A 17,663-nucleotide genomic window follows, 5' to 3' on the forward strand; every position below is an offset into this window, starting at 1 on the left:
AACTTATATCTAACTTTAATCTAGCAAAAGCCCCAGAAAATTTCGTCATTTTTATTTTGCGTAACACTCGAATGTCACTAGTCGGCAGCCAATAATTGCAATCAAATCCTATTTATATTTACTACCTTATCTCGTTGGACAGACTATATTACCTTTTAGTTTCTTTTACGACTGAGTAATATAAATTTAATTAGTTGGCAACAGTAAATCATTAATAGGGAATTTGCTCGTGTAAAATCAGTCGGTCTGTGTCCTTTTCAGTTCATAACGTTGTTGCAGAAACACGTGGTGAAGAGTGTGATTATTGAATTTAAAGCGAAGTACGAAAGCAATTACGTAAGTAAGGGTGTCAGACTAAATATTAAATTATATTCTATATGGGTATAACAGAAGGAATCATTTACTTTTACTTTATTTTATTATATTAGTATGTACACTTATGTAGCATCAATTCGCATACTGATAATATTCATTGTAACTATTTAAATATAAATGGAGTAACAAATATAGTATAATTTAATATTAATTGTTTAAAGTTTTCACTTGCTGTCTATAGATTAAATTAAAGATTGTTAAAATTAAATTGAAATTATATGTCAGATAAACGTTGGTAAACAGTACTAGAATGTGTATATTATATCCTGTAACTTGTCATATAGCATCTAAATACCAACAAGTAAAGTTTCATAGAGTACATGATATTTATATTTTCAAGTTAAATCTAGTTTTTGTTTAAAAATTGAAGACATATAAATTTCAAATCAAAATATAATTATTTATTGTATTGCACCATATCGTGAAAGTACCATAGAACATTTTATTTGATAATATAAATCTAAAAAATAATCTAAAATTTATATTTTATAATAACTTAATTCTTTTGCAGAATGCCTCTTGCTAAAGATTTTCTTCATCCAAGTCCAGCTGAAGAGAAAAGGAAGCACAAATTAAAAAGACTTGTACAAAAACCAAATAGTTATTTTATGGATGTGAAATGCCCTGGATGTTATGCCATCAAAACCATCTTTTCACATGCACAGAGATCGGTAGAATGTGATGGATGTCGTACAATATTATGCACATCTACAGGTGGCAAAGCACGTTTAACAGAAGGTTGCTCATTTAGGAGAAAGGTCCAATGTTAATGTAACCACGATTAAGGCAACATAATGATATACACAGACATTTCTCTTTATATTCAATAAATAAACAGAATTATTGTAAAAATTAACAAAATTAATTTTATTTATTATATCCCAGCTTTGTTTGTGATAAGAACTGTAAAACAATCTTATTCTTCAATAATTTTGAAGCTGAAGCATATAGTTTAAAAGAAAAAGAGTGAGCTTAGTTATACAGGGTGGTTGGTAACTGGTGGTACAAGCGGAAAAGGGGTGATTCTACGCAAAAAAAGAAGTCGAAAATATAGAATAAAAATTTTTCGTTTGAGGCTTTGTTTTCGAGAAAATCGAATTTGAATTTTCTCCCCTTTCTTTGTCCCCTTCTTTATATAGAAAATGCGATAAATATAGGTAATTAACACAATTTTTTTTTATTTTGAGTTACATCCATTTATGATAAGTTTAACAGTATATTAAATTTGTTATTTATGATAAAATATGAACAAATATTTTTAATAACTTCTAGCTGGATAAGTTATATGCAATAATACATAAAAATGATTTATATAAACAAATTATTGGATTAAGGCGTGAAATATGATATAACTTAATGTCAAATGGTTTAATTTACTATTTAAGAATGCAGGATTGCATTATACGCTTGAAATATGCCTGGTGCCACTTCTACCGAACGAGACTTCAAAGATAACTGTAATTGAAATAAGTTGATTATTAAACATTTTAAAAGATAAAAACTACAAAAATTTAGATCTAGGTTTTAACTTACAGTAACATCAGGATTTCCTGGTTGAATTTTCAATTCATTTAATACCCAAACAGTATTTGTTAATTTAAGAGATTGATATAACATATCTTGCCCTTCAACATTTCTTTTAGCAATTGTAAATACATTATTCTGTTGCATTTTTTGTACAACTTGATCTGCCGTCAGCATTACTCCTTTTAATGTGTATTGTACCTGAAATATTTAAATGTTTCCACTTATTTAAAAAGTGCTAGAGAATTTAATGACAATATAGATAAGGAAACTAATACCTCATTCTGTGCTGGTATATCTTTCCATGTACTAAGAAATACTCTTTTATCTAATTGTCCATCTTCTGCAAAATATACATTCATGGGAACAATACAAGCAAAATAAAACACATCAATATTATTTTTTATTGCGACTTGAAGATTATTCAAGGGATCCATTCGTTGCACTGCACCAGCAGTAGATAATACTACACTAGTATCTATACTAGCACCAGGATTTAAAGGACTTGGTACTTGCAATGATGCAGCTGGTATTAAACCAAAACTGTTTTTGTTTAATTGTATTGCAAAACAACCCATAGGTTGCATTGCTTTATTTGTAAATGTCATATCCATACTAATTTGTCCATTTCTATTGTAGAATAAATAAAAATAAATTTTTATTATAACATATTAGTCTTATTCTCATTATAAAATAAATAAAAATATATATAATAAATAAATAAATATTTATGTCTTTTGTACTTACTTCCTTGAGAATGTTCCCCATATGTCAAATCCTTTGCCTTTTTCAGCAGGTAACCAATTAACTTTAGGTGCTGTATAAGAAGTGGGACCTTGATTAAAACCAAATATGTCACCAAGAAGTCCAGTAGTAGTTTGAGACACAACAGGTGCACTACTTCCAGCATCAGTCCCACCCAAAATTCCATCTAAGCCACTTCCTAATAAGTCTAAACCCAATCCTGATTGAGGAGCTGGTGTTGGAGTGACCATAGTTGAACCACCTACAACACAATTTAATGTAACACGATTTATAAGGTCAATGGAAATACTAGTAAGCAATAAAAGTTTTGTGTACCAATATCCATACTAAGAAGATCGCCTATTAAAGAATCTTGAGCAGGAATAACTTGAGCATGAGGTTGTGCACTATGTTGAGTTGAATCTTCACTTGAATTACTTCTAGCAGGCAATGATCTCCTAGTACCTGCTGCTCTACCTTCAACGAAAGCAGTAGGTGGTTTATGATATACAGAAGCTAAACTTGAAATATGGCATATTAATTCATCTAGTAGTGTTGGTTCTAACAAGTCAGTTTCTTCTGAAATAAGAGGTTTCTCAGCAAGTACAACTTCTTTGGCAGCTGCTGGATCTGTACTAAGTAATCGCCAATAAATAAATCCTCGATCTCGTAAATCAGGATTATCAGAATCTTGAGTCGCTAAACTAAGAACTTGTTGAACTAGTTCTTGAGTATCCGTAGGTCTTTTAAGGAACAATTTAACAATTGCTGTGAGTAGTTGCAATTGAACTTGTGTATTTTCATCATGGAATCCTTCTAAGAAACTTTCAAGTAATTCATCTGCATTATCAATACGTTCTGCATATTCTCCAATAATCCATATCATAGATGCGCGCGCCTCAGGTTCATCAAGTGTATCCAAATTTTCACAAAGAGTTGAAATAATACTTTCGTACTTGTTTGGATATTTCCGGAAAATGTCTTTTATAACAACAATTGCTTCTTGAACAACATAATTTACCTAATACAACAAAAATATGTATAAGAACATCCAAACTAATAATTATTGTTTTAAGTATATTTTGAAATACCTTTGTTTGTATGAGATCTAAAAGAGTTGAAACACATCGTTCAGCAGATGGTTCAACTTTAATGGCACAACGACCAATAGCTCTCACAGCTTTTCGTACGAAATCCACATCAACTTCTGTAGCATATTCTTTCAGTTCGGATAAAACCTGAGCTATATTAGCTTGGGAAGCTAAACGAATCATAATGTCTAACTTTTCAAGTTTAACATAAATAGGATCGTTATATTTAACAAAGAAAACTTTCATTTCATGTTTTAAAATATCTGGACGTTTTTGTACAATAAGGTTTATATTTCGCAATGCTACATATTGCACCTCGGGTTCAGAGCTAAGTAAAGTTACCAGGGGTGGAGCTAATTTTTTTGTTAATGTGCCAACAAAATCAGATTCTGATTGTAACATTTCTATTAATTTCATTAGTACCTATATAAGAAAAGAACCTATTTTTAAAGAATGAAATAATCATTTCTAATGTTAACTATAAATATTAATTTTTCACTAAATATACACCTTAACAGCAGATAGAACAACTGCTGCATTAGCATGAGCTAAACGAGGAGTAATACGTTCACAAATGCTTTGTGCTTCACGATCATCTTTTGGTGAGTAATTTGCAAGGGAGTCTAAAATAAAAACTTGACCCCATTCTGTACATTCATTGAGTGCTGTTAATAATTTATTAATAGTCTGTGCATTCATTTCAACTAGAGGTTGTCCACTAGGACTTGCTTCGTTAATTTCAGATAAAGCAGCTACTGCATTTGCAACAACCTAATATAAAAATTGAATGGAATAATAAATAATGATTTTTATGTTGATACTAAGTGAGAAATAAATTTAAGTTATTTACCATGGGATTACTATCAGACAGAAGATCTTTTAATTGATCCAGAAAGCCTTGATCTTCAACTAATGCTGCGTTAATATCGTAAAGCTTGGCCACACAAACAGCTGCAGTTTTACGAACATATGGATCCTCATCCTTCAGGCATTTTCGCAGTGGTTCACAGAGGTACTCAGTAATCTTGTCCACGCGTATACAACCCATTGTGCGAACTGCTAATGCTCGGATCAGCGGATTTGGGTCCTCGCAATCCTGCGCAAAAATCGGGCAAGCCAGGGATTCAAGTCTAGTCACAGCAGTGGCTATCTATCTCAACCCATGAATTTTAACGAAGTAGAAAGTGGTATGGTACCTTTGTCATCGGAGATGTCGCTAGCTCCTTTTGCGTGTCAGAACGAAAAAGGTCAAATTGGTCACCGTCACCATTTTGATTAATTGTTAAATATTATACTTATCAACCATTTAATGTAATATGATGCAGAACTGATCATTTTTTAAAGAGCACGAGATATTCATCTTAAGATTTTTCTGTTTATAGTTCTTTACTTTTTATAGCGATTTATAAATTAAGATTAAATTATAAATTTCACATTAAGAGAGTTCAGTGTCATGCACATAAGAATATGTTACATGATATTTATTCAAACATTTAAAAATGTATACATCAAAGTGTTCATAGTAATTGCATTATAAAATATTAATTTTAACACTGATTACATTTATCAATGAAGATTAAAATTTTGTATAAAGAACAAAACACTTTGCGTGCAGATAGTGTAAATATATGCACTGCATACAAGCAGCAATTTATAATGCAGTCATACATATAAAATGGACATTTAAGGAACTGGTTTATTCATGCTGTTTACACGGTAAACATTATATCTAAAAAATAAATTTTTGATTCTACTATTGAGATTATTTTACATCTAATCTTCTTGTAAGACCAATTAAGTCCTAAATATAATTATATATAGCTGTGTTATTATACAACTTTTCTATAAGCTGTTTAAATATAAATAACATTTTTATGGCTTGTAGAAAAAGTTCCATGCTCAATTTTGAAAATCAGCATAAAATATATTAGTGCATTAATATTAAAAAAAACTAACACATATATTGTGAGCTCCTTCAGTGAATTTTTTAATAATTTTGCTAAATATTACAACTGTTATAATTCCATTCCTATTTTCAATGCTTAACTGAAGAAAAATACTGGAATTTGGTGGTAACAACTCACAAACCAATAAAAAGATTATTAATATATTCTTATGTAATTTAAGATATTTAAGATGAGTGCCATATTTCATTCAGCCAAATTCCAGTCTCGTGCCCTTTGAAAAATAAGCAATTCATTAAGAAAAAGAAATAATACATTCCGTCCCATAACGCAGACAGCTCTGTGCAAACTGATGTAATTTGCAAAGCACGGTCTGTACATGATGTGAGGCAGGCTGCAAAATTAATGTCAAATTTACTTGAAAAATTTTTAGAACTTAAAAAGAATTACTACACAAAGTTTTTCCAGCTTGCCTCTTTGCAGACAGAGACTCTCAACATCATCCAAGTGTCATTAAAATATATAGAGGGTAAAAGTGCATTAATAAAACATAGTAAGTATTTATTAAGTTTTTAAGCTACATTACCTTAACAAATGTGTTGACAGCCATAATGGCCATATCTGGTTGACTTTTGGCATAATTCATCAGGTACAAATACACCAGCTTTTTGAGTTCTAAGTTATCTGTTTGCATACAGTTGACCACGTCAGGGAAAAGTGCTGATACATCTTTACCCACTGTCATGGATGCAATTACCTAAACATAATTAATATTATATTTGAATAAGTAATAAATAAGTAATAAAAAAATATTCACAATAAAGTTGAAAATAACTATACTGACTGTGATTAATTGTTAAAATAATATTGCTATTAATTAAGTAAAGATACCACTATAATTTATGCTTAATTTAATAAAAATGAATATTTCAAACAATTAATTGTCGATTTGTGTTCTTGTAGAAAGAAGATGCCTAAAATGTACTGTCTAATGTAATGCATATACTATAGTATTATTAAAATTTCTCAAATTTGAGAAATTATTGTATGCTTTTACTTCATCCTTTTCTTTGGTCAGCATGAAACAGATTTACCAAAAAAAATTGTATGTTTATAACTTATAAATGTCTAAAGCAAAATATTTTGATATTAACAATGATTTTTATGACTTACCTTTTATAAAAATATATTGCCTTTTAAAAGCATACCAATGCTGCATAAAACTACTCAACTATTCATGAAATATAAACGTTTAATTGAAAAAATATGAAATTGTCATATGTTTTGTTATTGCTTGTAACTTATTTCCATTTTATACAAAATTATGAATAATTAGGACATTTTAACAATAAATTAACTCACCTTTTTCACAGCTTCTTTCTTTTTTTCCTTTTTGTCATTGTTCAACTCTGATTTAAGTTCAAATATCTCCCCCTTCTTAGTAGTAGTGAAATATTTTGAATCTGTCATTTTAGATTTTTGAAAGAGCTTTCCACAATAATATTGTTGATAATTAAATCAACACTCTGAAAACAAATAGCGATGTACTGCGAATGCAATAATATCGTGTGAAAATTAAATAAGAATTCAATATAGCAAACCATAGCTTGGATCAATGTTCAAGATATATGTATATATAGTAGCATTCTACTAAACTAACTATAATATGAGATATTTAGAATTTTGTCACCTTCAATAAAAAATCAAAGTATTCTTTATATTTTTATAAAAAATATATAAACTACCATATAATAACGATCCATAATTAAAAATCTTGTACATCCTTATTTTCTATATGCTTTCGTTTTACGAGGTTTATGAAATTCTAATCATTAACATTTACGACAATTGGTACGATTACTAAGAAATGTTACTAACAGAATATTTGCTTTTAAAATACCTTAACTATTTTAAGCAATCGAAAATATATGAGAAATTATCCACTGACAGAACATTGACAATTCTACGAGCAAAACGCCCTCCAATCATGGAGTAAAAACTCTCACGATCACGTTCGTATATGTAATACGTAGACACAGATCCGATGATTTGTCAGACCTTTTGTGGTGGGAGACACGGTCGTATATGTACGCGGCGTGGTTTCATCCTATAGTCTTAAACCATAGACTACCTTGTATATAAGTAACGACTTTACTTTTTCTGTATGTAACGAGAACTAATAGATTATAAATTGATTTTTTATTTGGAAAATGTATAAATTTGAAATAAAAGTAAGTTGTTCTTCGAACAAAGACGCTTTAATAAATATGAAGCAATTTTTATTTTAATCCCCATTATTACAAAATTTGAAACACTACTTTTGAATATATATTTAAAATTCATAACAATATGAACAAAGTATCAAATGAATTGCAAGTACGTAATTTGTTTCTTTTATTAAATTTAAACATTCCGTTTATCTGAAAATCTATTCGTGGTATGTGCAACGCGAGCATAAAGAAGATTATATATTTCATATAAAAAGTGCTATAAATGCGAGAATAATTTCAACTAAAAATTAAAGATATAGGGACTTCTTTTAATTTTACTAATAAACATAGCAGAATTACTAAACAAATACTACATGAGATTTAAAAAAAGAAACATGCCCTTATTTTAATTCGCGTTCTATTCTTTAACAAGCAAGGTCGTAACTTTTCCAATTATAACTGTAATTATACTAGCAATAATTCGCAGAATAGGTACTTCATCTAATATTTTAACATATTTTCTGTTCTATATATATCCATCTAAAATTAAAAACATAATAAACAAAATAAAAAATGTAACGTTTAATTGAGTATGTTATGATCTTTTATCTTCCAGCTGAAATAATTAAAACTTAACGTAATTATATATAGTTACAATATACATTTATATAATAATGCTATGTCAAGGATATGAGTACATCACATTCAATTTATGATACTGTTCATTCCAACGATTGTTGGATTCAAAATATTTAAAGCAAATTACTGCAGTCTATAATACGTGCTATTAGACTATACAATTGTATGTAACAAAATTAAAATCTGTTTTAATCTATCAGTCACTTGCACAATTTAAATTAGAGTTATAATCAAGCTATTGTAAGCACGCTTGGACTTTCTCGATCCATTCTTGCGCAGTTGCTGCGTCGCCAGCACAAAAGTTATATGTTCGTCTGTTTGTACGAAGCTGCAAATATAAAGACATATAATAGAAATTTCATTTTTGAAAATATAATAAATGATACAAAATGAGACATTTACATCAAAGAATGATTTATCATCTGTTTTCTTTGGTGGCCCTGGCATTGGTTGAGCTGGAGTTACAGAAACTACTTCAGCTAGATCTGTAAAATTATAAATATTTATAAATTTATACTGTAGCATTCCAATTTTGAATTATTTTCTACATACCTATATATCCTTTACAATGAGAATCTTCCATGGCATCATAATACCTTAGTTGATGTTTTATAGAATCTAATACGAACCACCTCTGTTTCCAGCCTTTAAGCAAAGCACCTCGTTTATAAAGGTAACCTTCATGAGTTCTATTTTCAGCAACATTACTAGAGAATTGTTCGTAATATTGCTGTGAAGAGGTTTGTATTGTAGTAACACCTAGATGTGAATTGTTAATATCATTAAATAAAATAATACATAACATTGCTCAATCATATAATCATAGTTTACAAGAAAAGTTTATAAAGCCATAATGTAATATTCGTACTTGAATTTACGCTTCCATTATCACCACCACTTCGCGTAAGTGTATGTGTTTGTAAATTATCAGTTACTGCCTTATATTTTGTACAATTTTTTGGTACTGCATCAGCACACTTGTCATGACATACATGGCCACAGTCTACACATCGTAAACCAGCTTTTACTGGCCCCCACAATACGCCAGAACAAGCATCACAGTGAGTTGGTGTAGCTGAATCTAATCGTTCAAACCTTTAAAAACGAGAATGTAAAGTTATTCAGCATTCAGTTATTTCATTTTAAAGAAAGCTTTATGATTATAAAAATTACCTATGGGGATGTGCATAAACGGAACCATCATTTCCAGAAGTACTTCCACTAGCAAGTTTGCCTCTTAAAAGTAGTTCTAATGTAGAACGTTTATGAATCAACCGACCGTGATATCTGACTAATGCAGTGCTAAATGATGCGTGTCTCTATTTATAGAATAAAAGATGTTATCATTTTTACATCATATATCCATAGATGAGTACATCATTTTTAAATAGTTACAGTGTTTGTTACTAACAGCAAGTGAATCTGTATTTGGCAGTTCAAGTTTGTCCCAAAGAACTTTCCATTTTTGAGGTAAATGACCCAATTCAGTTTCTAATCTATGTATCTCTTCTAAAAGATGAGAAAATTGATCGGGTACCATTGAACTTACACCATCATACCTATAATACATCATAATATAAATAGTATAATTCGAAAAGGGAGGAAAATATAACATAAATTTAATCTTACCCTTGTGTAACTACTTTGCGATTACTTTTAACTACACCATCAGCAGCTTCTGCTTCTTCTTCTTGTTGGGAATCTTGTTGTAATACTTCTAAGTCATATGCAGGTCCATGAGCCAGTTCTTCTTCTAAATAATATTGCCAAATATCAAAATTTGGCAAATGCGATACGGGTCTTAATACCATGTTTTCAGTATTGGGAGTATACATGAAATTATAAAACAAGGGACACCGTGCGTGTTGTTTTTCGATGTAATCAAATATGCTTTGACCGAGATTGCATCCTGTATTTGTCCCTGCTAATCTACCTCCAGGATAAATTGTTTCGTCATCACTACCTGTATCTACACCTTTATGATGACTTGTCAATGATCCCCTTTTGTCTTCAACAGCAGTAATGCCACATTCCACTCTATCAAATTCGCAGTCCAATAAAAATGTACGAAAACGGCAAGAAACCGAATGATATGCTAAGAATTTTAGGTAATATTCGTTGAATTCAAATGCTAATGGAAATTGCTTTTGAATTTGATGCACTATATCAAGAAATTGAAGAAAAGTGGGCGTAAAATTTGTTGTTTGAGAATTTGCTGCAAGATTACTTCTGTGCCCAAATCTATGTCCGAATCCGAGCCATTCCTTCTCGATTAAAGTTCGAAAACCGTCTATAGTTCTATAGTGTGGGTCAAGACATACTTGAGCAACAGAACACACTGTTGCTGTGGTATCCCAACCTTCCTCTAAACAAACAGCTACTGATGAGCCTTGAACATCCATTAAATCTATTACAGCACCAGCTAATTGCATTAAATTTTGAAGTTGTTGTAACCATTCTGAACTTTCAATTAATCTAAAATTTCAAATATTATTTATCAGAAATTATATCTAATGAAATCATATTTTCTCTAAATAGATTATACATACTTATAAAAACTTTGGTCAGGTTCTACATTTGGAGAGCTAGGAACACATGCTCGCATAAGTTTCTTAAATGCAGCTTTGGTATGTCTTACATCGTAATATTCCACTGGAATAAAGTCTGTTTTTGGTGCTGATTCCGCTTTAACACCCTATTGCATTCAAACGATTAATTTTGTGAAATTACATCATATGCAACTAAAAAAATTTAATTTAAAATTATCTTACTTTCATATGAGCTTTTTCACCAAGAATATATAATGCAGCACGTTGGAAAGTATGAACGCATTCAGTACCACTGTCTGAATCTGCAGAATGTCTAACAGTTCCACGTTGATGAACTGAAGTTAAAGAGACTTGGGAATTATGTCTCTTATCTTTTAATGAACCCCAACGACCAAAATTCTTAGGTCCTTTACCTCCTGATGAACTGTAAAGAATAACACATATATTAATTAACCAATCTTTTATTGATTTCATAAAATTTTAATTAAAAGGTATATATATGTGTGGCGGATCGGTATCAATAGGACGCCGACAGGTCGAGGCATCAACGCGGCACAACACCTCCCGGGCGATCCGCGGGTACCAACCGTCAACACCAGAGGGCTACGACACAACGAGTTTGTCTATCTCGCTAGCGATCGAATATACGAGCGAATGATACAAATACCGCACCTAGCGAGACTCCCTCTACGTCTAAGGCAGGGACTACCGGGCATAGTCCTACTGACGAGTCCACCGGTAGTCCCGAGACGAAACACAACTCTCTTTTCATCTGGCAGCGACAACCTTCCGCCACAGTGGGGTTTGGTTTTAGCGCTATAGTGTGACCCCAAAGCTATATATGTATATACCTTAATGTTCCAATAGCTTTATTAAATGGATTTCGTCGTGATTGTTCGGGTGTAGCATTGCGATCTTCAGCAGCTAACAATAAAGAATCAATACTAAGAGAACTATCAGACATTCCCCATGCAGAACCTTGTCTTAGCGCAGATAACGGAGTAGCAGCTACAAGAGCCATAATATATTTTTCTTGCTCTAAAGATGATGTGGTTTCTGATGATGTTGCTAAGAATATAAAACAAATATTTAAGAATATTATAAAAAATTACACATTTCAAAACACTTTCTTAACAGATACCTTTTAAATTACCAGCAGATGCTGGATGAGCTTTCAGCATACCCATGACACCTTTCCCATGATAACCAGCACCTCTAATTAAAAGTGCTTTTGTTCTTGGGTGCCTCCATGTGACAGCAGGTATTCTATTATGTCTATAAAGTCGACAAAATCTACGAATACTTTCATCTGATACTGATGAGGGAACTATAAGAAGTGCAGGATAACTTCTGCAAATCATATAGGCACAATTCACAGAAGATAATCGAAATGGTTCATTTCTACGATTATTGTGTGGCCCATTTGAATACAATCCTAATCGATACCAATCTCTGACATAACTACGTTCCGATAATCGTTCTAAGGTTTTAGCATCAGTTGGTGGTTGAGTTACAATACCAGGAATTTCAAAATCATCTACTGTAAGGATGGTATATAAAATGGTAAATAGACTGAGAATTATTGGAATATCAGAAATATTAAACGTTTAACTTACCACTAAGATCGTCATCATGACTTAAATCATTATTATCTGTAACTGGTAAACTCATTCGACCAGGTGATGTCATGTACTTATTATTAGTAATCATGTTCATATTTGGCAAGACGTATTTTTGTCTTTTAGATGATTGCTTTGGTTTAAAACCAGCTTTACGTGCAGTCTTTAAAAGTGTTTTCTTAGCAAACCCTCTAAAAGAAAAATCATTTTATTGTGATAAATGATAAACATAAAAAAAGTTAAATAAGAAATTACTTACTTAAGAGTAGCATTCTTTTCTTTTCCTTTGTGATGTGCAGTCTGAGTAACTAATACTTGTCCATTGAAAGCAAAATGGTGAAAAATGTGTGGTGGATACCGAGCTTTATGAACTAATTTTCTTAAAGTCTCAATATTCTCAGGTGTAACTTCTTCATCGAAGGCTAACTTTATCAATTGAAAAGTACATGATCGCAACTGAAGACCTTCTTGTAAACATTGATCTAAATGTGCTAAATGTTGCACCGCAACTCGTTTCTCTTTAGTTAAAGATGTTACAGGAAAAGCACGAACTACTAATTGTTCACAAGCAAATGGATCACAAGGTATTCCTTTAAATACAATTCTATAATTAGTAAGGAAAATTGCGCCTTCTGCTGGTAAGAGTGGTGGTATCTTTGGTAACCCTGCAGAACTCTCTTCCCTCCCATCTGGTAAAAGATAAACACGCAAACCATCCATAATAACTTCTTCACCAGGTAACATATTAGGTGTCAAAATTTTAGGTTTCTGAATAGGAGGTAATCTTTTGCTTTCTCTATGTATAGCTTCAAGAGTTTCAATATGCATATGAACAACACCAGGAACCATTTGATGTAGGCATCTAACATGTTCAGCACTTACACCTCCTTCAGTACAAACACGATCTACAAATCGTGACACCATTCGAATAACAGCACTACCAGTTTCTCCGGGATCAGTTTCTTCAAAACCAGACTCTGCATCACCACTATCGCTTGCTACACTATTTGTAATACTATTACTTGCTCTTTCATCATCATAAATATTATCTTGACGATGAGTCTTTGCCCCTATATCTAACGGAACCAATAAATAAACCATCCTATTTGCATAATGAATTGCTTGACTATACATGGTACTTTCTTCACTTGCAGTAAGTTCCTTTTGTTTCTCTGGATCTATTGTTGGCCAAATCCTCATTTGTTCAGCAGCTATTTCAAGAGCCGATGGTTCTTGAATTTGATAAATTGAATACCGATCGCGAAATGGAAATTCCTTGCCATCACGTGGACTAATAGGACTTAAGATACCATCATTTATAAGCCGTGGTGGAGAATTTTCACCAGGGAGATATAAACGTTTAATATCTTTTTGAACGTCCAAATAAAAAGCATCTTCCCAAAATTGTTGATTTTGCCATACAGGATGTTCTTGAATACAGGTGTAAGCAAATTGAATTACTCCTGTGCAAAGTTTTCTACAAAATGCTGTAGCAAGGGGAAGAAGTGCAGCAGCAACTCCATGCTCATCCATGGATGAATCATCTTGCAATGCACAATTCATTAACCGGACTACAAGATCAAATTGTTGATGTTCTAGCATGGCTTTGTTTCCAACAACATGCTGCGATAATTCCATGCAAAGCGCTAAACGAGCAGCTTTGCTTTTCAAAGCTCTTAAAACAGCTGGGAACGTTTTACGGGCATCAGATATTTTATTCTCAAATATACAATTTATACAGTTACGCAGAACTTCCAGTCTACGTGCAGAATTGCTAACCAAATGTCTAGTATCATGAACAAATGAAATATGTGGACCCATAGGTACAATACGAGGCTGTGATGGCCTTAATGACGATAATCTATACACAAAATGTTCAATATAAGTATAAAATATCATAGTCATGATACATATATAAAAATATATCAATATTATTTCTAATACTAACCTAACTTTAAGATTATTTTTGGCAAGACCCTCATCTATAATTGCTTGAACTTGTTCTGGATTAATGCGCGGTAAAAGCGGCTGATGTATCCTAGCAAATGCTCCTTCAGGTGGTTTTAAAATTTTTTGTACATATGGTTGAGGATTTGGATTTTCATTTGTGTACAATTGTTGTGCTAATTCTTGAATATGTGTTAAAATAAGCCCTAATATCGAAATGATATTTATTGTATATAATACTTTATCATTATTAATTATATGTTTTGTTACTGTTACTTACTATGATCTTGTGCTTCCTGTTTTAACTGATCACTTAAATTATTATACAATTCGTCCCACACATCACAAGGCCTCCACGGTGGTCCCCTTTCTGCAATGAAGGAAGTAAAAAACATGCAATCCAGAACTCTGGTTGTAAAGTCACAATCCGTTAAGCCACGTTCTCCAAGAAAAGCTGCCTAGAAATAAGAAATACAATTTATATGTTTCCCTTTTATCTTTAAACACTATAAAGTGGATAGAACCAATAATAATATAAAGACCTTATGAAATGTTATGACAGGCTTTGGATGAATTCTTATTAATGTCAGGCAGCTCCTATATCCTTGCAATAATTGAGCAAAAGTTCTCATAAAAACTGCCCGTAATTCTTTATCTAACATAGGAGAGTGAGGAGCTCTTGTTGCAAGTGGTGGAAAAGCATAATCTGCACAAGCTAATTCTGGTTGTAATACTAAAGATAATGCATCTTGTGTTTGTGATAGAAGTGGTTCTGGAAGTAATGGAAGTGCTACTCCATCTGGAACCATAATAGAACCTCCATCCAAATCAGCGACTATTACATCCATCTGCAAAAGAATTTAACATTTAATAAAAAATCGTTATAATAAAATAAAACATATTATATAATTCTATTGAACATCTTACAAGTTCTGCAACTTCATGTTTCAATGAACTATGTACACCCATGATAAATGGAGTAGGTGTACTGAGTACTTCAACTAAAGCTGCTGGTAGAAGAGGAATGTAAACATGCGTGTATCTAAATGGATACATTAGTGCAGTAAGCGCACGACATCCTTCAGTTAATCGTGAATAACTTGCAGAATGAAAAAGTATTTTATGTTCTGTCATAACAGCACAGAACAATACTAGTACATTACGAATTCCTATAAAATATAACTATATTTTAATGAAAAGTATAAACAAGAACATATTTGTAATAATAGCTGTTTTACACTTACCTAGTTGTTGAAATAAAAGATTTACACTACTGTGTGTTATTGGAAGGGAAGGACTAATTGGAGGCTGAAGTGCTTGACGATCACCTGCACCAATGCTAAATCTTACTTGTGGTCCACCAGCAGGTGGTACTTGTATACAACCTAATATGTTTCCTACCAAAGTTTCTAATGGTATTCCGAGATTTTCTACATATACTGTGTATATAATACCAAGGCAATTCTGAAGCAACAATATAAAAATATTATTGTTACATATAGAAATATGATCATAGTCTCAAACTAGGCAAAATGTCACATACTCTGAAAGTTTCAATGTAATCAAGTCTGGAAACCAGCACCAGACATTTAGGTGCATACATAATGCTGTGATGTGCTATTGTGGGTATTGTTCTAACCAAGGAACGACTATCACCATCTACAGGATCTTCTTCTTCATCTACAGGCTTACTTGGCAATATAGACACTGTTTCATTGAAACACATACAAGCACAATAATGGCGATTTGCATCAATATCAGTTAAAATAGATACAAAAAATCGTGGTTCTTGTCTTTCTGTAGATAAAGCCCATCCCTGTGGTTGACAAAACTATAAAATAAAATTAATTGAGAAAAGATTAGTTATAAGAAATAAAAATGTAATAAAGAAAAGTCTTACCCATTCTATTCCTTCTATAAATGGTGTATCTGGCCAATCCTTTTCTGGAAACCTTTGTAAAATGATTCCATTACTTATACCCCCTCCTATAAACATAAATAAAATTACATATTATATCAACTTTTTTGTTATTGTACTTTGATAAATTATATCTTTGTAGTACAAATATTTAAATTTCTTAAACAATATAAAATATTAATAATACTTCAATAATTCGTAACACACAAATAAAAATTATTTACTGTAAATATCTTTAAATATTTATGCTATTGAAGATATACAAAATATATATATATATGTGTGTGTATATACTTTATTATACAAGCTTACTTGCTAAGATTACTTATTGTTACACACCTTAAATGTTTGACAATCATGTATATAAAAATATCGATATATTTTTACTTTCGTTAAAAATAAAAACTTACTCTCTTTTTCGTGGTCGTAGCCGACCACAACAAAGTAGTCGGCTAACCGAGACATTTCGGTATACTCGTGGGGGTTCGTGGGGGTGATAGCGCCCAACATCCCACGTAGATTTTAATACACGTGATTTCATGGACCGTATCCTATCAAGCAACAATCAACTACCTTGTGTCAACGTTACACATAAATATGCATCAATATGCAAATTAATTGAAAAATATGATAAACATTTTTGAATTTATATTTTTTCATTCAAACAACACAAATTTCAGAGTAAAGCACCAAAAACATGATATCGTTGTAAATACATTTAAAAAATTTTCTCGAAAAACAAATTTCAAGCGGTGGTTGAAATGTTGTAGGCATCGCACGCACCGTTGAAAGGAGATACTTCACATTCGTTACGTTTAGAAAATGAATTCACCCGTCATCACAAGAGCATACAATATTCTATTTATTTTATAAAACACAATATGATGCCACACCCCGAAGCTTTAATCCATAACCTTCCAAACTCAAGCGCCACATTGGGTGTTTGTTGAACCGCGTATGAACCAAAACGCGCCACAGATATACAAACGAAGAGACGAATGCGCTATAATTCCCATTTAATTTTACTTTTTTTGTCTTCTGCTTGGGTCACTGAGAATACTTTAAATCTGAAAACATTCGCATTATTAGAGGCGCTACTTTCATGCTACTTTATAGCGCGTTCATAGTGAAATTATTGCATAA

General features: G+C 31.7%; 3 protein-coding genes across 6 annotated transcripts; 1 reads left to right on the forward strand and 2 right to left on the reverse strand.

Annotated features, from left to right (window-relative positions):
• The first annotated feature begins 192 nt into the window (after positions 1-192).
• LOC117237885 (40S ribosomal protein S27) lies at positions 193-1,236 on the forward strand. The gene is made up of 2 exons (XM_033502293.1): positions 193-336; positions 887-1,236. Exon 2 carries the CDS (start codon positions 888-890, stop codon positions 1,143-1,145), a length of 258 nt encoding a protein of 85 aa, XP_033358184.1. The 5' UTR covers positions 193-336; position 887; the 3' UTR covers positions 1,146-1,236.
• A 291-nt stretch (positions 1,237-1,527) lies between these two features.
• Positions 1,528-7,694, reverse strand: LOC117237848 (AP-1 complex subunit beta-1). Of its 2 annotated transcripts, XM_033502224.1 has the most exons (12): positions 7,539-7,694; positions 7,001-7,164; positions 6,225-6,395; positions 4,931-4,957; positions 4,585-4,830; positions 4,245-4,505; positions 3,735-4,157; positions 2,980-3,664; positions 2,647-2,905; positions 2,178-2,529; positions 1,909-2,100; positions 1,528-1,830 (listed from the first exon to the last, which is right to left on the reverse strand). In XM_033502224.1, the coding sequence occupies exons 2-12, from the start codon at positions 7,106-7,108 to the stop codon at positions 1,756-1,758; spliced, it is 2,799 nt and encodes a 932-aa protein (XP_033358115.1). In that variant the 5' UTR covers positions 7,109-7,164; positions 7,539-7,694; the 3' UTR covers positions 1,528-1,755. The 2 variants fall into 2 exon arrangements, with proteins under 2 accessions (XP_033358115.1, XP_033358116.1); XM_033502225.1 differs by lacking the exon at positions 4,931-4,957.
• Positions 7,695-8,249: 555 nt separating this feature from the next.
• On the reverse strand, positions 8,250-17,642 carry LOC117237900 (myotubularin-related protein 13). 3 transcript variants are annotated; one of them, XM_033502326.1, is made up of 22 exons: positions 17,304-17,641; positions 16,931-17,071; positions 16,503-16,588; positions 16,146-16,433; positions 15,847-16,066; positions 15,530-15,771; positions 15,145-15,450; positions 14,883-15,060; positions 14,604-14,808; positions 12,915-14,516; positions 12,653-12,846; positions 12,178-12,576; positions 11,888-12,104; positions 11,259-11,460; positions 11,037-11,182; positions 10,117-10,962; positions 9,899-10,046; positions 9,661-9,806; positions 9,356-9,582; positions 9,040-9,246; positions 8,890-8,972; positions 8,250-8,815 (listed from the first exon to the last, which is right to left on the reverse strand). In XM_033502326.1, the coding sequence occupies exons 2-22, from the start codon at positions 17,028-17,030 to the stop codon at positions 8,723-8,725; spliced, it is 6,135 nt and encodes a 2,044-aa protein (XP_033358217.1). In that variant the 5' UTR covers positions 17,031-17,071; positions 17,304-17,641; the 3' UTR covers positions 8,250-8,722. The 3 variants fall into 3 exon arrangements, with proteins under 3 accessions (XP_033358217.1, XP_033358218.1, XP_033358216.1); XM_033502327.1 differs by having other exon boundaries at positions 12,178-12,573; positions 16,931-17,642; XM_033502325.1 differs by having other exon boundaries at positions 16,931-17,641.
• Between the last annotated feature and the right edge of the window lie 21 nt (positions 17,643-17,663).

This window comes from Bombus vosnesenskii, unplaced genomic scaffold (assembly GCF_011952255.1).
Source record: "Bombus vosnesenskii isolate JDL3184/JDL3185 unplaced genomic scaffold, Bvos_JDL3184-5_v1.1 scf7180000013403, whole genome shotgun sequence".
Lineage (NCBI taxonomy): Eukaryota > Metazoa > Arthropoda > Insecta > Hymenoptera > Apidae > Bombus > Bombus vosnesenskii.

Coding starts and splice junctions, on each gene's coding strand:
- LOC117237885 (XM_033502293.1), top strand. CDS start 888: ATGCCTCTTGCTAAAGATTTTCTTCATCCAAGTCCAGCTGAAGAGAAA.
- LOC117237848 (XM_033502224.1), bottom strand. CDS start 7,108: ATGACAGATTCAAAATATTTCACTACTACTAAGAAGGGGGAGATATTT. Junction 2,530..2,646: donor TGGGGAACATTCTCAAGGAA/GTAAGTACAAAA, acceptor ATTCTACAATAG/AAATGGACAAATTAGTATGG. Junction 2,101..2,177: donor ATATACCAGCACAGAATGAG/GTATTAGTTTCC, acceptor TAAATATTTCAG/GTACAATACACATTAAAAGG.
- LOC117237900 (XM_033502326.1), bottom strand. CDS start 17,030: ATGTTGGGCGCTATCACCCCCACGAACCCCCACGAGTATACCGAAATG. Junction 12,847..12,914: donor GAAAAGAATGCTACTCTTAA/GTAAGTAATTTC, acceptor TTTTTCTTTTAG/AGGGTTTGCTAAGAAAACAC. Junction 9,583..9,660: donor GTTTATGCACATCCCCATAG/GTAATTTTTATA, acceptor TCGTTTTTAAAG/GTTTGAACGATTAGATTCAG.